Below are 17799 nucleotides of genomic sequence, written 5' to 3' on the forward strand. Positions count from 1 at the left end.
TTCAAGGGGAACTGAGAACATCAGGATCCAACATGCGCTAGGGCTTAGATGGTCCAGCCAAGAGAGAGTTAGTCAGGACTCAAGAAACCCCACTCCAAGGAATCACACATGCCAAGAGAGGGAAACATGTGGTTGTCATTGGATTACAATTCCCATCACCCCTCACCCCTGCCTACATTGGCCAACACTAGGGATATACATCATTGAGTATTTCAGACTCACATGCAAGGACAAATAGTTACTGTCCTCTTGTCCCATTCTCCCAATGGGTTGTGGGGGAATTATTCTGTGTAGAAACAGGGATTCCTGTGCAAGATCCTTCCTGTGTTTTCCTACACACTATAATTCCCCTGCAACACATCAGGATATTTGGATACTGGCAGAACATGGCAAAAATCTCAAGTGTCTTCCAACGGGGCTTCCATTTTCCTGCCTAGCAATGAATAATTGTGAAATACTTTCCATCCCTACGTAGGACTAATGGGAAGTGAAGTACAATCCTGCCTAGAGGTCCACACACTCCTCAGCGCCACAATAAATGCATCGATTTAAATCTTTAGCTTGGAGATGGGCAATCCATGGCCATCTGGATGCAAATCCCAGCATCCCTCACCCATGGCTATGCTAGCTCTGCTGCACCTTACTCTTCATTCGCAGATCTTTCCAGCCATTGCTGCTTCTGGTACTTTCTGGAAGGGTTAAAAACCTACAAAACCTTGTTTACAGCAGGAGAGGCCTACAGATTACAATGCAACCTTGACTCGGACCAGACACAGCTATGGGTCACCTCCATCCTCCCTTGGCCAAAATGTGAGGAGGGCTTTCTTGACGGTGAGGGCATCTGTTTCAAACAAACAGCCGGTGCATGGCTGCCTCTCTGTTTCTCCCAGCTGAAGGAAGAAGCCTCCACGGCCCTCAAATCCATCCCCTGCAGAGAAGGAGAAAAGAGGAGAAAACCTCCTGCTTCTCCCCGGAGGGCTTAGCCAGCCTCGTGGTGGGCGGCTGCCGCCAAGCTGCCTTCAGGGAGCTTCTTCTAAGCGTCCCCAGCCATCCGCTTCAACCTATTTTTGTAAACCATCTCTCACTGCCGCAACGTCGTCTTTCTTTCTGTCTTCTCTCAATATGTTCCTGTCCTGGAGGCTCTGCTTGAAGCCATGTGTCTAGAAACCGCAGCAGTCCCCGGGGATTGGGAAGCAGAAACAGTGCCAACCCCCCCCCCCAAGCTACTCAGTGACACCAATATCTTCTCCCTCACCAACTCTCCCGCAACCATCTTCTTCCATGGGGCCTCCCATTCACTCCCTCCATTCACTCCTCCCATTTGGAAGCTGTCTTGCACCCAGTCTGGGCACAAGGGACCATCTGGCTCAGTGGCATCTACACCAACTGGCAGAGGATCCTCAAAACTGGAGGCAAGAATCTGCACCATCTTGGCCCCTACCCTCAAATTCCAAGTCACTTAGGCTGCATCCGCACTGCAGAAAAAGTCTATTTTGATGCTGCTTTAACCGCAAAGGCTCAATACTATGGAATTGTGCAAAGTGTAGTTTGGTTAGCGCCTTCTCTGCCAAGCAAGTGCTGGTGCCACGAGAAACTACACCTCCCAGAATTCTCCAGCATCAATCCATGGCAGTTAAAGCAGTGTTGAACTACATTATTTCTGCAGCCTTAGGCCTGTTACAGACTGCCAAAATAAAGCTGCTTCAGGTCTCTTTGGAGGTATGCTATTTAAATGATGCGTGGGTCCTAAGAGTCCGGAGGTCGCGCCAAAGCCACACTCCATTCCTAAGCACCGGAGTGCAGCTTTGGTGCAGCTTCCGGATTCTTAGGATGCATGCAACATTTAAATAGCATACCTCCAAAGAGACCCAAAGCAGCTTTATTTTGGCAGTCTGTAACAGGCCTTAGTGCTGGTTAAAAGAGCCCCAAATTGTGAAATCAACCTCTTAGGTTAGGAGGAACAGGAGGTGTAGTTTATGAAGTCAAAGGCTTTCGTGGCCAGCATCCATAGTATTTTGTGGGTTTTTCGGGCTATGTGGCCATGTTCTATAAGAGTTTATTCCTGACGTTTTGCCAGCATCTGTGGCTGGCATCTTCAGAGAATTAGATGCCAGCCACAGATGCTGGCGAAACATCAGGAATAAACTCTTATGGCCACAGAGCCCTAAAAACCCACAAAACACTAGGGGGTGTAGTTCTTTCCACCTTCCCCTGCAGCTCCCTAACCACCATTGCCTACCCTCTCTATCTGTGGATGATGGGGATCGAACTCAAGATCTTTTGCATGCAAAGCATGGGCTCCGACATGCCGCTAACCACAGTGACATCCAAGAATACATTTATATTTGTTCCACGCAACTTCGATTGAGCTTTTCCCCATCCGTCCCCCCCCCAAAAAGGAAGTATTCCTAGAGACTGCAGCTGGGGAAGGAGACTACGAAGCCTACATCTAAGCTCCTGAGAAACGCAGCCCTTCGATCCTCTCCTTTTCGGGCAGAAAAGTTCTCAACATCCGCTCTACACTCCAGTCCTTCAGAGGGAAGAAGAGACGGATCGTTAAGCTGGTTTAAATAACTGCGATACAAGCGTGTGTTGGAGAGATACACCCAGAGGGCCAGGGAGAGCTTAGAGACACGACGGCAGAGAAGGAAAGAAAAGATCATTCTTCCTCTCTTTTAAAGTGTGGGGGTGGCGCTGAGAGAGAGAAAGGGGGAGAGAGACCCCTCAAGATGAGGCACAAAGGAGAGGCACAACGCTAAGAGCCTAACCTCATTAAAACCCTCAGATCTACCACGCACTTGCTGGTGCTCCCCGGCATTAAAAACTAACCTTCCCGCCGCCACGTTGATGAGTTTCGTTCATCAAATAATGATAAATACGCACGCCCCTTGTACCTGTCAATGTGTGCGCACATGCACACCCACACGCACGTTATTCTTTGCATCCATCTCTTCCCCACAACAAAACAAGGAGAGAAAACCATTCCCCAGTATTATGGCCTTGAGTGGATAATAGAGAGGCAGCAAGCCCTTGCAAAAGGAAAGGGGTGACAGTGGAGGATCGGAGGGCTTCCTTTCACAGCTCTCCCCAAAAGGGTTTTTCATACAAAGGCAACGGTTGGGAAGAAGCAAAGGAAACAGGAGTTTAGTGGGCTGCAGGATTTACACAGGATGGCCAGACACATACACCTTTTCCAGAACATGTCCTACATTTCAGCCTGCTGTCCAGGAGGAAGACCAAAATGTTGTCCAGGTAGAGCGATGCATGAGTGTTTTTCGCTTACTGTTTTGCAACGCCCCCCATTTTTCTGCAAGGCCCTACATTTTGCAAGGCCTTGTCCTCCTTTGCAGCTAGGACATCTCCTCTCCTTGGATTTATGGCTCTGAGCAAGCCCAATCCCCCCCCCCCCAAAGGTAAAAGCTGATTTGTATGCGAGCGTAACAGCTGCCGCATCCGGCCAAAAGCGTCCAAATTTATAAGCAGTGTTCATAACGGTATTGATTACCCTGAGCAAGGAAAGGAGCGCCGTTACATCCAGGGAGGGGAGGCGAGGCCGTGTTTCGCCCTGCTCCCGTATAAATCTCCCGGCTAATGCGGGGCTGTTTACCGCTTTCATTAGGATTACGGCAATAAGAGCGGTATCTATAAGTAAATCGGAGCATTATTGCTTTCCCCATCTGACTGGGCACAATAACTCTCTGCTCCGACGTCCCCGTGGCTCTAAGTGGAAGGAGCCGAGAAGGAAATCTATCCCCTCCCGGGGAAGCTTTCCTCCAAAATGGAGCAGACCCCATTCAAAAGACATCTAATGTAGTGTTTAATGAATGCTCTCCTCACTGTGGGTTTATTTTCTCTACCGGAGGAGCTCCTGCGCCAGTCCAACCTCCCTCTGAATCGGAATCGTCCTCCTTCAATTCAAAGGAGCAAACTCCCCTTGATCAGCCAAAACCTAGCCGTCTCCCTCTCTGGGAATAAATGCCAGGAGGCAGTCTGTTATTTTGTTTTTTTGGAGAGGAAGGGAAAAAAAGACCAGACACCGAAGCGCCCCGTAAACAAACTCTGGGGGCAGCTGAGATTTTAAATTGTCGGAATTAAACCTTCCGTCAAAGGCAATTTATGTCCAGGCTAGCGTGCCATTAGTTAACTGGGATCCAAATCACCGGGGAACAAGCAAACGCAGACCGAACGGCGGGGGACATTAATTGCGTGTGACAACGAGGCTCCAGCGGCCCTCCATCACTGCTGCACACAATTACATTTATCATTAGCCCGTATAGATCCTGCCACAGCCCCAGTCAGGCCCATCTTCGGCTCAGAGGCAGAACAGAGAGGAGGTGAGAAAAAGAGAGGAGGGAGGCGGGGAGACAGAGAGACTTTGCTATCAAAATCATTCCGACGACCACAGTGAGATCAGGGACTCAAAGGAAAGCACCGTCCGACAATGCTTTCAACCACAGGTGGGCAAGCGCCACAGGTCCGGGGGACAATTTTTGGTCCCCAGCATCCGTGGGGCGACAGGGGAGGCAAAGCTCACCCCGCCAAGTAAAGCTAGGAAGCCATTTCAGGCTTTGAACTCCTCTGATCCAAGGGGAAAGAAAGCACAGGGGTACTGCACCTCCTCTTTACGCAAAACAGCCACTCTACAGGTTCCTAGTAGCAAAAGCTAATCTAATTTTTGCCAACACCCCTTTTCCAATGCGGGAATTCATCGGGATTCTATGGACTACTACTAAAAAGAGCAAGGAATGGGTCCTAGAGCAAACCAAGCCTGAACTCTCCCTAGGAGCCAAGGTGACGAAGCCACGGCCGTTGTGCTTTGGACACATCTTAAAATGACTTGACTCATTAGAAAAGACGAGAATGCTTGGCAAAATGGCAGTTAGAAAGGAAAGAAAGAGACTGCACTGCAGGCTTTGGTCAAAAAAGCCTGGGCAGCCCTCCCTGAGTTTGCAAGACCAGAAAAAGACTGTGGGGGACTTGAAGGTTCTAGGGTCCCCACAAGTGGAAGGCAATTTGCAGCAAATACAGTTGGCCTTCCAAATCCACTGACTCTTTTATTCATGGATTCAATTGTCCACAGCTTGAAAATATTCCAAAAAGGTATAAATTCCTAAAAGCAAATCTTTACTTTGCTACTTTATATAAGGGAAGCTATTTTACCATGTCGTTGTATTTAATGGGACTTGAGCATCCACAGATTGTGGTATCCATGCGGGATCCTGCAACCAAACCCCAGTGGATAACCAAGGGCCCACAGAAACACCAACAAACAGGTCTCACACAGCCCATAACCAACAGGATTTCCATTCCTGTTTTAAACCAAGGATGGGATCCATCTTCAAAAAGGGTCTCAGGGTCTGCATTCCAACAGGATGAGGATGATAATAATAGTAATAATGAAAGCATATTTTTGCTTAAAGCCTGTAGAATCCCCTTTATTCTCTCCTCAACCTTTACCATGCCAGGCTCAACGCAAATGTCTGGCATACACATGCCTCTCCTACAATGCCACAGTTAGTTTCATGTCCTAGAAATACAGGAACCAAGAGCTCGACACCAGTTAGAGCTTTGAAAGTCAATGCGCATGCGTGAGGGGGGCATGCAAATAAAACTGGGGTGGGGGGACAAGTTGGGCCCCATCCCTCCCCTTCCCTCCATGACATGCTTGAGGTTAGGAGGAACAAGCTGTTATTGGAAAACCAAGGAGAATAACTCATCCTCACAGCTTATTCCTGCGCTTCTGGTACTTTGTCACCATGTCCTGCAACCTGGGGGAACGGGGATGGGGAAACAGAGATATAACAAGCAAAATAAAACACATGGAAAAGAAGAATGACAAAGACATCCAGGAAGGACAGGATGGAGAGAAAGGGGCAACAGAAATCAAAAAATGGCAAATGGGGAGGAAGGGGGTCTTGACATTATATGAAGGGATGCCAGGTGAGGGAGTAAGATTTGGTGTGGCTCCTGAACTGACGGATTCAGGCAACAAGAAAAGAGTTTCTTCTGACTCAACAGTCACTCTAGGACAGCAATGTCCAAACTCTGGCCCTCCAGTTGTTTTGGACTTCAGCTCCCAAAAGCCTCAGCCACCCTGGCCAATGGTTTGGGATTCTAGGAGCTGAAGTCCAAAACACCTGGAGGGCCAGAGTTTGGACATGACTGCTCTAGGGGGTTGTCTGCACAGGCAAAAAGGCTTTGTTCACCTGTTGATGAGCTCCTCGTTGTCATCACTCTCCATCTCATCCTCGATGGCGGCCTGCAGGTCCCCGATCCGCTTGAAGGCCAACTTCAGGTCCGACTGCAGGCTCTGGTTGGCAGCTTCTAAGCTCTCCAGGTCCATCTCCTAATGGGAAGAAGATGAGAAAGAAATCAGCTCTGCATTGGCAAAGGAGGCTCATGAGCCACGCTGGTCTCACTAAGCGCAGAGGCAACCTAGATCCCCAGTTGGACCACCATATAGACACAATCTGGGCATTCTCAAACGCCATTCCCGCTCTCTCCTCCTGGCCTTACCAATTCGTGCTTCTTCCGGCTGGCCTCGGCTTCCTTCTTGGCCAACTCGGCCATCTCCTCCTTGGTGTCCCGCAGCTGGCGCTGAAGCCGCTTATTTTGCTCCTTCTCCCTGTTCTCGGCTGCCGTCCGCTGATCCCGTTCTTCTGTCAGTTTCTCCATGTTCTCCTTCAAGCGAGTGGCCAAATTCTGGGAAGGGCAGAATGGGGCAGATGGCATGGAAAGACAGAGATACATACCTTAGACCTGAACAAAGGCTGTAGTTATGAAGGGCGGCAATTGAATGAGGGCACAATGCCCTACTTAAGAATTCTCCACCCGCCATGAAATTTTCCTTTAGATCCCACATTTCTAGCCTTGTGGTAATTGAGAACTCCAGTTGGAAATTTAGAAATACATCTTAGATATCCAAAGAAACAGAGCAGCAAAGTGACTTACAGGGATGCAAACATAGTGCGTGGAATAGGTCTAGGTACAAAAGATTTTCAGGGCCTTGCCACTCTGCAAAGCTAAAAATGTGGGGACTGAAGGAAAATGTAATGAGGGGTCAATATTTTCATTTGGGGGGCACTGTATTTCTGATTTCTAATGCATGGCTGTGAAAGCTGGGACAGAAGAAAGCTTGCAACAGGTATAATGTGCATTTTCGCTGGCCCAATAAAGGTAACCACTGTTTTGTGGATTTCAAAAGATACTGCATTTCGCTTAATGGCTACCCCTAGATTCAGCCTGGCATCCTTCTGTAGGTTGCTAAAATGAGTAACCAGCTTGTTGGGGGCAATGAGCTTACATTTTGTAAACTGCTTACAACATCGGTAAGCGGTATAGAAATGTACTTGCTATTGCTATTTCTCCATCAGCATTTGGCATCCAATAGCCCCATGGGGTCAGCCCCATGTCAGTGGGACCAGGAATCTTGTCCATGTTTTAGAAAGCTCTAAAGGAGATGGTCCAAGATGCTGAGCCATCTTCCTCCTAAATAGGTCCAAGGGCTTTTAAAGCATGGAGTGGATTCACTGCCCCCCCTGGACCTGGGAACCACAATCCTCTACTGCTGACCTCTTCTCTCTATTGCAAAGAGTCTCAGAGCCTAAACATTCAGGCCAAGAGAGTGACAGGATGCTGGTGAGCTCCAAAGAAAGAAGCTAAAACACCCCCCTGCATTGTCCCCTATGCCCCCCTCCAGAGCTATGACAGGTGAGAGGAGGCGGCAGGCGCGCAGAAGGGCCTGGTGCATCAATATTCATCTGCTGCGCATAATAGTAGCAGACAGCGGCAATTACCGGGGACGGAGCTCAGGAATGAGCGTGGCCCAATCGTTCCCCGCCGAGCGCTAATGGAACAAACGAACCCAGCGCTATGAATTTACATGAGGGGGGGCGGAGGAACCGGGGGGAGGGAGGCAAGAGCAGAGGAGGGCTGCTGAATCGTGCCTTTGGGAGAGAAAAGAGGGGAACGCTTCTCTTCCGCGCATCCCCCCCACACACACACAGAACCCCCAGGTGTGGGCAGAATAATCGGAGGTTGGGGAGGGGCGACTTTGGTGAATTGGAAAAATAGATTTAACTTGGTGTGAAGTAATTACAGCATGTAATGTAGGGAGAAAAATAGATTCCATCCTTTGGCGGCAGCTGAGCGCTGTCCCCTGCATATTTATGCTGCTGGCGGGGCGAGGCGTGCGTCGGGGGGGGGAGCGAATAATGGTACGGAAATATTAAGAGGGAGCTCTAAAGCTTCTCGGCTCCCTCGGCGGAAGAAAGCGCTGCGGTGGCAGAATACCAAGCAGGGCGGGCATCTGACAGGTGCAGATCCAGAAGAGAAGGCTGGCCTTCGAGGGGGAGAGACTTTGGGGGTGCTTTAATGTTGCAAGGCTGCACCAGGAGGTTCATATCGAGCAGAGAGTCAAGGCAGAGGAAAATTTGGGGCAGGGGAGATGTATGGTTACTCCTTGTTCATCCATCAACACCTACATCTCTTTCACGGTTGGCTCACCCCTACCTGTCACAGCCCTCAAGTACTCTGAATTGCTGCTGCTATCTTATTCATTCACAGTCCCTGGAGTTCTGTGTGAGGCTTTTCCTCTAAGGAAGTCCCTTGGGAGGTCATGTTCTCTTAGGGTAATCTATAGCGGGAGGTGGAGGTCTGCAGGGGATGGATCACCCCTTCTTTCATCTCTTTCCTCACCATTTCTTTTCCCCACTTACTTATTCTTCGCCTGTCTTTTCTCCCCTTCCCTCTCTCGGGGATATTTTAGGGGAGGATTCTGGCATGGCAAGGGGTTGGACTTGGCTCTTGCAGTCCCTTGCAATTCTATGACTCTCCGTCTTTAGAGGTTATTAAAGACAGATTGGATGGGTGTCTTTTGGGAGTGCTCTAGCTATGGATTCCCCATGGCAGAATGGGGGTTGGACAAGATGGCGCCACGGTTCTTTCCTTCCAACTCTATGATTCTGCGATCAGACAAGTTCATGGAATGGCTCCAGGTCCCTTACCTCAAGGCGCTTGACTTGTGTCCTCTCAAATTCTAGCCGCGTCTCCAGCTCGCGGATCTTGGCCTCCTGTCTGCTGACCAAAGATTTGTCCACCATGGATTGCTCGACAAATTCCAGCTGGCTCTGGAGGGCTTGCAACTGAAGAGACCAGGAGGGAAAGGGAGGAAGGGAAGGGAAGAACCTTTCAGCCAAAGGAGGTTTTAGTGGAGGGAGGGGTGTTACAGGCTTTACGGAGGCAGAAGATGAACTGGGGGCATCTGGCTCCCTTGCAAGTACCTTCTCCTGTAGCTCCTGCTTCTCCTTACTGGCATCTTCCAACTGCAACTGAAGATCGGTGATCTGAGCCAGGTCCCGGGAGGCCTAAGGAAGAAAGCGCAAGCTCCTTGATTCATGAGAATCCAGATCACAACACTGGCCAACTCTGACTGTCCAGGGCCCAGAGATGGCTGCCACACTCCCTGATACCCCACATCCATCAGGACACCCCTCTTCCCCCAGTTCTGTTTATCAGTCCGCAAAATGGCCAAAAATGGCAACTAAAAAGTGATGTGATGTCACTTCTCTAAGGGGGCCCAAACTGCCCCCTTTACCCCCTGCACAGTTGCCCACCACCAGGCTGCCCCACTGAGAGGGGCTGAATGCCCCTTGTCCCCCTTCAAAGCCCCATTACTGACACTCTCTTAAGCCTATGACACATAAAACAAGTAGCGAAAATAGCAAAGTGGTCTGTTCTGTTTCAGACCATAAGCAGGGAGGGTCTGGTCAAACGCTTCCCCACAGAGCAAAAAGGAAGGGATCCTTGTTCACAGAAGCCCAGCAGGTACAGCAGAGGCATAGGCTAGAAACCTTTGCCCTTGAGATGCTAGCGTTTTTGATGCAGTAGTGAGATTTCCACCCAAAGGTTCAGCCCTGAGAAACCTCTCCTCCCAATTTCCAAAGGATGCTTTGCTTTGCAAAAGGAGGTGGCAGGGGAGATTTTTAGTCACCTGAGCGACTGCCGCCTTGTGCTTCTTCATGAGCTCATTCATGTCTTCTTGGTCCTCCTCCAAACGGCTCTGCACCTCGTTCTTCTCCCGCTGTAAGCGGCTCAACTGTTCTTCCAGCTGGGGAGGACACAGAAGATGAGAAGTGAAGTCGGATGACCTCTTAATCCTTTTCTCCTTTAGGAATGTCCCATCTAACAGGGCTGGGGCTTGTTGGAGTGTCTGCTTCAGGTCCATGACCTTGTGAAGACACACTGCCATCCAGGGCCAGTGGGATGCCACTTGCCTGCGCCATAGCACTATTTCAACTTAAAAGGTCTTTGTCAAGAGTTTCTCATACATTTGACATGACAACCCTCACACCTTGCACCGAAGGGCCATTTGGAGCGTTGTATGCGAAATACACAAAACATTTGTGGCCAATGAAAAGACCCATGGGCACCATTTTGTTCTCTCGCTTGCATGGGAACCAGCATGACTCAGGCTGAGACTCACCTACTTCTCTGGAAGCAGGTCTAAGAGGAAAGGAGTATGATCATTTTGAGAGAAGGGAGCTCATTTAGGAAGTGACCTTGCTCAGTTCAGTCGCAGACACACTTTTTTGTCTCTGAGGGACATGCTCTGAAAAGCTCAGCCTGGCATCACCTTTTTAAAACTGATTTCATTGTATGCCATCCTGAGATCTTTGGGGGTAGGGCATGTTTTAATACATAATAATAGACAAACAACTGTGCTTACCGCTCCCTTGGCCTTGGAGAGATCGTCGATCTGTAGATGCAAGTCTTCGATCTCCACCTCCATGGACTTGCGAGCTTTGACAGAGGCTGCGCATGTGAACTCTGACTCTTCAAGCTAAAGGGAAAGGCACACATAGCCCAAAGCCCCAGCCCAGAGGGCAAGAAACCGTTAGGATGATGGAAGCTTGCGACAGATGTTCACACACTTCCTTCTCCCATCTCACTCCCAGCCTTTTGGCCAACGGACCCCAAATCCTCACTAGTGTGCCACCAACACCACCACTGCCAATTTCTTGGGATGTCCAGGCCTCTGGGGGAACTGGTTTGAGACCTTGTGGAGGCTCTTAAAAACCAAAGGCTATCTGATACGAGCCCAAAGTGGCCACTGCAAGCCTTCTTCCAACCAAACCACTCAGCTGGGCAAATGCAGCTTTTGAAACTGCCAACTCCCCCAGGCCAACTGCTGCCCACCTGATTCTTGAGCTGGGCAATCTCCCTCTTGCTGGGGGCATTGTTTTTCAGGTGGTCCAGCATGACCTGAGCATCAGCCAGGAGGGCCTTGGTGCGCTTCAAATCTTTCCGCAGCCGCTTCTCTGTCTCAAAGTCCCGCTGGTTGACCTGGAACGATATCAGGGAAGGGGAGATTTCGTTTCAATCATTACATTTTTAATCATCACTTTGGATACTGCGAATGTGTAGCTGTGCTTGTTTTAACTGTTGTAAGCCACCTCGAGTCCTAGGATGGGGAAAAGGCCGAATATAAGAGCAACAACAACAACAACAACCTTCAAGAAGATGCTTCCCCCATTGCCAGCACCTCTACCCCGGTATCCTGTACCTGCTCACTGACAGCTGCCAATCTGCCCTCCAGGTCTCTCTTCTCTCGAAGCACCTTCTGTTTTTCCTCATATTCCTCCTCCAGCTGCATCTCCATCTGCTTCAGCTGTTGAGCAATGAAAGCAAACCAAAGGGTTCATATCAAGGCAGCTCTGTGGGCACAGGATTGCTCTCTGCTACTTTTTTGTGTGCCTGGGTCAAAACTAACAAAACAAATGTCTACATTGAGGCAACTAAAATGAAATGCACAAATACAGGATGGGTGAAACCTGGCTTGAAAGCGATGCATGTGAAAAGGATCTAGGGGTCTTAGTAGACCTCAAGCTAAACGTGAACAAAGTGTAGTGAAGCAGCTAAAAAAGCCAACACAATTCTAGGGCTGCATTAACAGGATCACAATGTCTGCCTCAAGGGACGCAGCAATGCCATTCCATTCTGCTTTTGTTAGGCCTTACCTGAAATCCTATGTCTAGTTGGAATGTGCCCAGAGAAGGGCAACTAAGATGGTCTAGAAACCCAGTCCCATAAGGGAGATGGGTATGTTTGGCTTGGAGAAGATGAAGAGGTGACATTATGGACACTGGAAGGGATGCCAGCTTGTTTTCTGCTGATCCAGGGACTAGACTCACAAGGAAAGAGATTCCACCCCACATAGTTTTGTGGGGGCCCTTTCCCCAAATCCACAGTCTACTTTGAATCTCAAAGGTCTAACCGAGGGAGTGAAAGGCTTCTCCGCAGGAAGCCAGCGAGTCTTTGTAAGTTTTTAACAAACAACAACAAGCGATTCCCAACTAAACTGAACAAACAACGCCGATAAATAATTGAGGCATTATTCTTTGGCTGTCAACTGATTAGGGAACTTTTGAGCCGGTTAATCATAGGCATTTCAACCGATTAATTAATCTATTAAATTAAATAAATTTGCCGTCTAGAGTTACCAAAGGAAGCGTGAGATTTCCAAAGGCAGAAGCTGCGGTTTGTTCAGAAAATGCTACCTGCCTTGGTTTTTAACATTCCTCGGAGACTGCAACACTCCTGGACCCAAGCAACCTCCAAAAAGAAACGGGGTTTGGGAGGGTGTCCTACATTTCTAGTCCCTTCAGTTAAAATTAAGTCCTCCTAATGGCTAATCTAATAAATAAATAAATAAAAGAATCAAATAATAATAATATAATCTGACATTGTTTATTTAAAGACACTTCTAGATTTCCTTTTGACCACCAAGGTACTTATGACTCTGGGAATAAGCACGACTGAACACAGAACCCTAAAGTTTGAGAGTTGGAAGGGACCACAAGGGTCACCTAATCCAGCCCCATTTTTCCATGCAGGAATACACAGCTAAAACACTCCTGAGAGATACCCATCCAACCTCTCCTTAAAGATATACAAAGATGGAGAGTCCATCATCCTTCCAGGCAGTCCGTTCCACTGTTGAACAGCTCTTACAGTCAAAAAGTTCTCCCTAACATTGAGGTGGAATCTCTTTCCTTGCAATCTGAATCCACTGGTCCATGTCCCAGTTTCTCTGGAGCAGCAGAAAACAAGCCGTCTCTCTCTTCTCCATGGCATCCCTTGAGATACTGTCACTTCTCAGTCCGATACCCAATGTGTTCCCCAAGTTGTTCCTTCATTTCCAGACCTGTGATCGCCTCGGCTGCCCTTCTATGGACACTTTCCAGTTTACTGATTCTCGGTGCCCAAAAGGGGCATAATGCACAACGGGAGATGCATTGTGTCTGTGGTGCATAGGCCTTCCAACAAAAAGGGATGGGGGGTTATTTTTATTACTATTAAAGCTTGATCCTTTGCCCCTGTGCTTCTTGCGTTACAGCTGCATTTGTACCAATTACGGAGGCCCTGATCCAGCCAATTTCTTCCCTGGCAGAGGCTTGTTACAAACTGCCCTGAGGTCTCTAGCAAGGCTGGGATTTCATCTCACCTAAGGAAGCTTTCTCGCCTCCCCTGGGAGGGAAACATTGCCCAGTATTGACTTCTTAATTGATTGTGAAATGTCACGGTTATTATTTATTAATTTGAGGCTCAGGGAGTGAGCTGGGAGCCAGGGAAGTCCCAGCCACCACCGTCTTTCCTCTTGGGCCACTGCGCTCTCAAATCCAACCTCCCCTGGCCACCATTCTCCTTCCCCAATAAGGCCAATGTGGGGGAAATACAGCCTCGCTGAGGTTGGACTGCAATTCCCACCATCCCCACCTAGCATGGCCAGATGCCCAAGGCCCATGATACACAATGGGGTAGTAAAATGGCAAACAGTAAGGTTTGCCCTTTGGAATTTCCACCCTGGAATATTTGTAAGCCATGTTTGTTTGAATGTGTGGATGCAAAATCCGTGGATAAGGAGGGCTGACTGTATTGTTTAACTTTTAGAATTCTTTTTTAAGAGCGTAGGTTTTTAACAGAGTGAATAATTTGATTTTAATGCTGACTTTCCATATATTCTAAATTGCAATCTTTTTACTGCGTCACTCGCCCCGGGTCCCAGCACCGAGGAAAAGGCGGAACATCAATAAAGTTAATAAAAGCAACAACGGTTAGGAGCAGCAGCGATGTTGTAAGGCCCTGCTGGGACACAAAGGCGCTTGGGAACGCCGCCCAAGATGAATGCAAAGTATTGCAATGATGTGTTATTGTTTTTTCTCCGGTCTGTGTGTGATTACTGTGTCATCCAAAGACGAAGGGCGGGTGTTGAACGAAAGACAAGAAAGAAGCAAGGAAGAAGGAGGAGGAGATAATGCCCCTGTTCTCTCCTTCTTTCCTTCCTTCCTTCCTTCCTCTCTCTCTCTCTGTTTTCCCTGCTGCTGGTGACCCCTTGGGCTTGGTTCCTACCCTGCTAAATGGAAGCTCAACCTGGTCACTTGCAGTACCCTGAGGCCTCTGCTCATAGAAAGGAATAAGTAAGGAGTGGAAGAGGCTCCAGAGAAGCCAATGCCGAGGCTAATGACAGCACTGACCCCAAGCCAAACCTCTCCTAAAACTTAATGGCTTGGAGAAGCTCTCCATCTTCCAAGAGGCTTGCAGGGTGCCCGCCAACACCACCCCTGCCCCAAAGTCACAGCTTCCACCTCTTTACCTTCTTCTGGCAAGACTGCCTGATCTCCTCCACCTCTTCGTCCCGGCTCTCCACCTCTTTGGAGTGCGTCTGCCGCAGCCGCTCCATCTCCATCTCCAGCCGAAGTTTGGCCTGAGGTGAAAGGAGAAAGAAACCATGAGAGTGAAGCCAAAGACTGGAATCGGCAAAGATCTCCGTACCTGATGCTAAGTGTTCTGCTGGCTGTTGACCACCAGAGTCCAAGAAATGCCATCCCAGGACTGTCTACCTGTGCCTGACTTTTCACAGGTGTAGATGGGGGAACATATCAAGGGCATTGCCCCTCCCAAACAAGAATTCAGCTCTGCTGTCCAAATTTCTAGCATTGCATCCACTTAAAGCTTCAATTACTGCCAATGAGAGGGGCATCACTTCTCGCACACCACGAGGCAACAGTGTTATCCAATGGGGAGACTGGCCCCCAATTCCCATTTCAGCCACACTTAATAATAATGATGATAATGATATACATTTTATTTCTTTCCCACCTCTCCTCAAGGCTCAAAACAAAATATGTGTCTATCTAGAACATGGTGACTCCTTGAGCTTTATCAACAATATTTTCATGCTAGTCTTTCAAATCCCATTTAAATGCCCTTTTCTTTGCTGGCAGAAATACTGAGACCCCAGCATTCCATTGACCCACTGCCTCCCACTTTAAGAACAAGGTCGGCAGGGAGGCTGTGTGCCTACAGGACTTGGGCACTGTTTGCCAGGGTTTGCCCTGCCCAACAGGCTCATGCTGGGCTGGGAAGTTTTGAGCAGTGCCAGCTTTGTTGAACCCCGAAGGTGGCTGGCAAACAAAAGCCCAGCGTGGTGGCCATTGGGGGGTTCAGGTGAAACAGCCTCCTCCTCTTTCTCCTATGGCTCAGTAAGCGCCAAAAGGCCACTGCCACTTACTCGCCTGGCTGCTGCTGCTTCGGAGGCCCGCATGGCTGGGTCCATTCGCCAGCACCTCTGGAGACGTGCGGAGGCCTGCCTCTCCTCTTTGCTGCCTGGGTTCGAACCTGCCTGACTAGAGCCTCCGCTTCCTCCACAGGAAGAGTGACAGGAGGAGTTTAGGTGTCAAAACACAATTAAAGAGAGGAGGGGAGGATGCACACCTCCATGAAACCGGCACGCCCAGAAAACCGGCCAAGCCAGCACTGACTGAAAGGGCGAGAGGTACCTTGCCTCCGACTTACCTGCTCCAACATTTGGATGGTGCCCGCTTGTTCGTCCAGCTCCTCCTCCTGGTCCTTGGCCTTGGCCTCCAAGTCCCGGAGCTGCTTTCGAACCTTGGCGAGGGAGGCTTCGTCTTTGGACTCCTGGGAGGAAAGGTCCTGCAGCTCAGCCTCCAGGGTCTCCACTTTCTGGGTCAAGCTGGCCATACTCGAGTCTTTCTCCTGCAAGGAAAGAAGGATGCCAAGAAAGGCAAGTTCAGAACCACAACTGGGCCCATCGGAGTTGCCCACTGGCATTCACTGAACCTTCTTGAACCCAATGGGAGTTGACTTGATGCAGGGAGAGAGGGACAGACAACAGTGTGAGGACCAAGGGACAACTTCTCTCCATGTCCCCATCACAGGCCACAGGTGCACACATGCTCATGGTGTATCAAAGGACCTCTTCTTCCATCTCTTCCTGTCACTATATTAAGCAGGACAAATTTTCAATGAAAACTGGGGGAGTGAAGGGAGGCTGTACAGATTCTGTGGGGGAAGTCTAGCCCCTGGGCAGAAATGTGCCAAAAATGTTTTTTCCTTGGCAGAAAATGCTATTTCGTGCACAAAAGAACACACACACACACACACACAAAACCATGTGTGAATTTTGTGCAAAATTAAGTCTTGACCTCAAATAGTCTTAGAAAACTGCATGGTTTTCAAAGGTGTTCTCAGAGCGTCACAAAAACTGCTAAATTGTTCACTGCTTTCTTCAAGAAGGCAATAAGCAAAGATTAAAGCCAGTATCAGCCACTTAGTTAAATACCCTTTGCTCACTCATTCATTACTGCTCCATATTCGCCATTGTTTGTTGTTGTGTGCCTTCATGATTTCAACTTATGGCAACCCTCCGGTGAATCTATCATGGGGTTCTTGGCAAGATTTGGTCAGAGGAGGTTTGCCACTGCCTTCCTCTGAGGCTGAGAGTGTGTGGCTATTCCCAACGAAGTAGCTGATACAGAATACTGGCTTACATCCTAAAGCAGTGATGGCGAACCTTTTAGAGACTGAGTGCCCAAACTGCAGCCCAAAACTCACTTATTTATCGCAAAGTGCCGCGCCCCTCTGGCTTTCTAGTGACAAACTCTAGTGAACTCTGTGTTGGGACAATGATGCGTGTGCCCACAGAGAGGGTTCTGAGTGTCACCTCTGGCATGCGTGCCATAGGTTCGCCACCACTGTCCTAAAGGGCTGCCCACCTCGATCTGCTGTTTGAGGCTAAAAACCTCAGCGATGAGCATGTCCTTCTCTCGGGCCAGCTTCTCCCGCCCCAGTTTCTCGCGCTGGGCTTCCTCGTGAGCCTGCGAAAGTTCACTGTCGAACCTGTCAGGAGTGGAGTGGAAATAGAAAACAGATGTGCATGTCAGACTCCACTTTCCGCTGCCGGCTGGAGAACACCGCCTGTCCCCGACCGACCAAGCATCCCCTGGCCCTGCCACCTGCGCTGAAGCATGGGTTGCCTTCCATTCCCAATCTGACTCCATCTGCCGCACTGTTCGTTTGCAATGAATATTTATATGCTGCTGTTTTGAGGGCATGCAGAGCCCCCAAAGCAGCTTGCAACCTCATAAAAGCACTAAGAATAAAAATCAAAATTAAAAGCAAACAACTCGCTTAACGGCGCAACGGCATCATCAAGAACACTCTGGAGACCCAACCGGCATTCAGCGCCGTGTTGGAAATGGTGCCATTTGGACCACCGTGGTTTGGAGAAAAGAGGCTCCCGAGAGAAGCTGCCAACACCAAGAAGGCCCTGTCCCATGTACTTGCCAGGCATACTTTGGATGGTGGCGGGCACATGGGCACAGCATACATACCAGGAGGTACTTGTGATGGTTATTATTATTCAGTAGTGGGGAAGAAACGACTGGATCCGTTCCTCAAACAGAGTATAATTAAAAGTGCTTTCCCCAAGATTTCGCA

The 17799-nt window shown here is 49.1% G+C and overlaps 1 protein-coding gene across 10 annotated transcripts in view; it reads right to left on the minus strand.

Annotated features, from left to right (window-relative positions):
• The window catches only part of MYO18A (myosin XVIIIA), a 101648-nt gene that overhangs the window by 11090 nt on the left and 72759 nt on the right, over positions 1–17799 (minus strand). For 7 of the 10 annotated variants that reach the window (XM_089483958.1, XM_089483960.1, XM_089483954.1 and 4 more), the window contains 12 exons: positions 17076–17199; positions 15856–16056; positions 14654–14764; positions 11564–11668; positions 11197–11343; positions 10727–10840; positions 9992–10108; positions 9282–9365; positions 9006–9143; positions 6517–6702; positions 6207–6346; positions 5724–5768 (listed from right to left, as the gene is read on the minus strand). In XM_089483958.1, coding sequence (XP_089340084.1) covers positions 5724–5768; positions 6207–6346; positions 6517–6702; positions 9006–9143; positions 9282–9365; positions 9992–10108; positions 10727–10840; positions 11197–11343; positions 11564–11668; positions 14654–14764; positions 15856–16056; positions 17076–17199 — 1512 coding nt within the window. The remainder of the gene's footprint in view (positions 1–5723; positions 5769–6206; positions 6347–6516; positions 6703–9005; positions 9144–9281; positions 9366–9991; positions 10109–10726; positions 10841–11196; positions 11344–11563; positions 11669–14653; positions 14765–15855; positions 16057–17075; positions 17200–17799) is intronic. The other 3 variants (XM_089483961.1, XM_089483959.1, XM_089483956.1) reach the window with 1 other exon arrangement.

The sequence above is a fragment of the Sceloporus occidentalis genome, unplaced genomic scaffold, assembly GCF_023333645.1.
Source record: "Sceloporus occidentalis isolate IW3139 unplaced genomic scaffold, rSceOcc1.0.p SCAF_21, whole genome shotgun sequence".
NCBI lineage: Eukaryota > Metazoa > Chordata > Lepidosauria > Squamata > Phrynosomatidae > Sceloporus > Sceloporus occidentalis.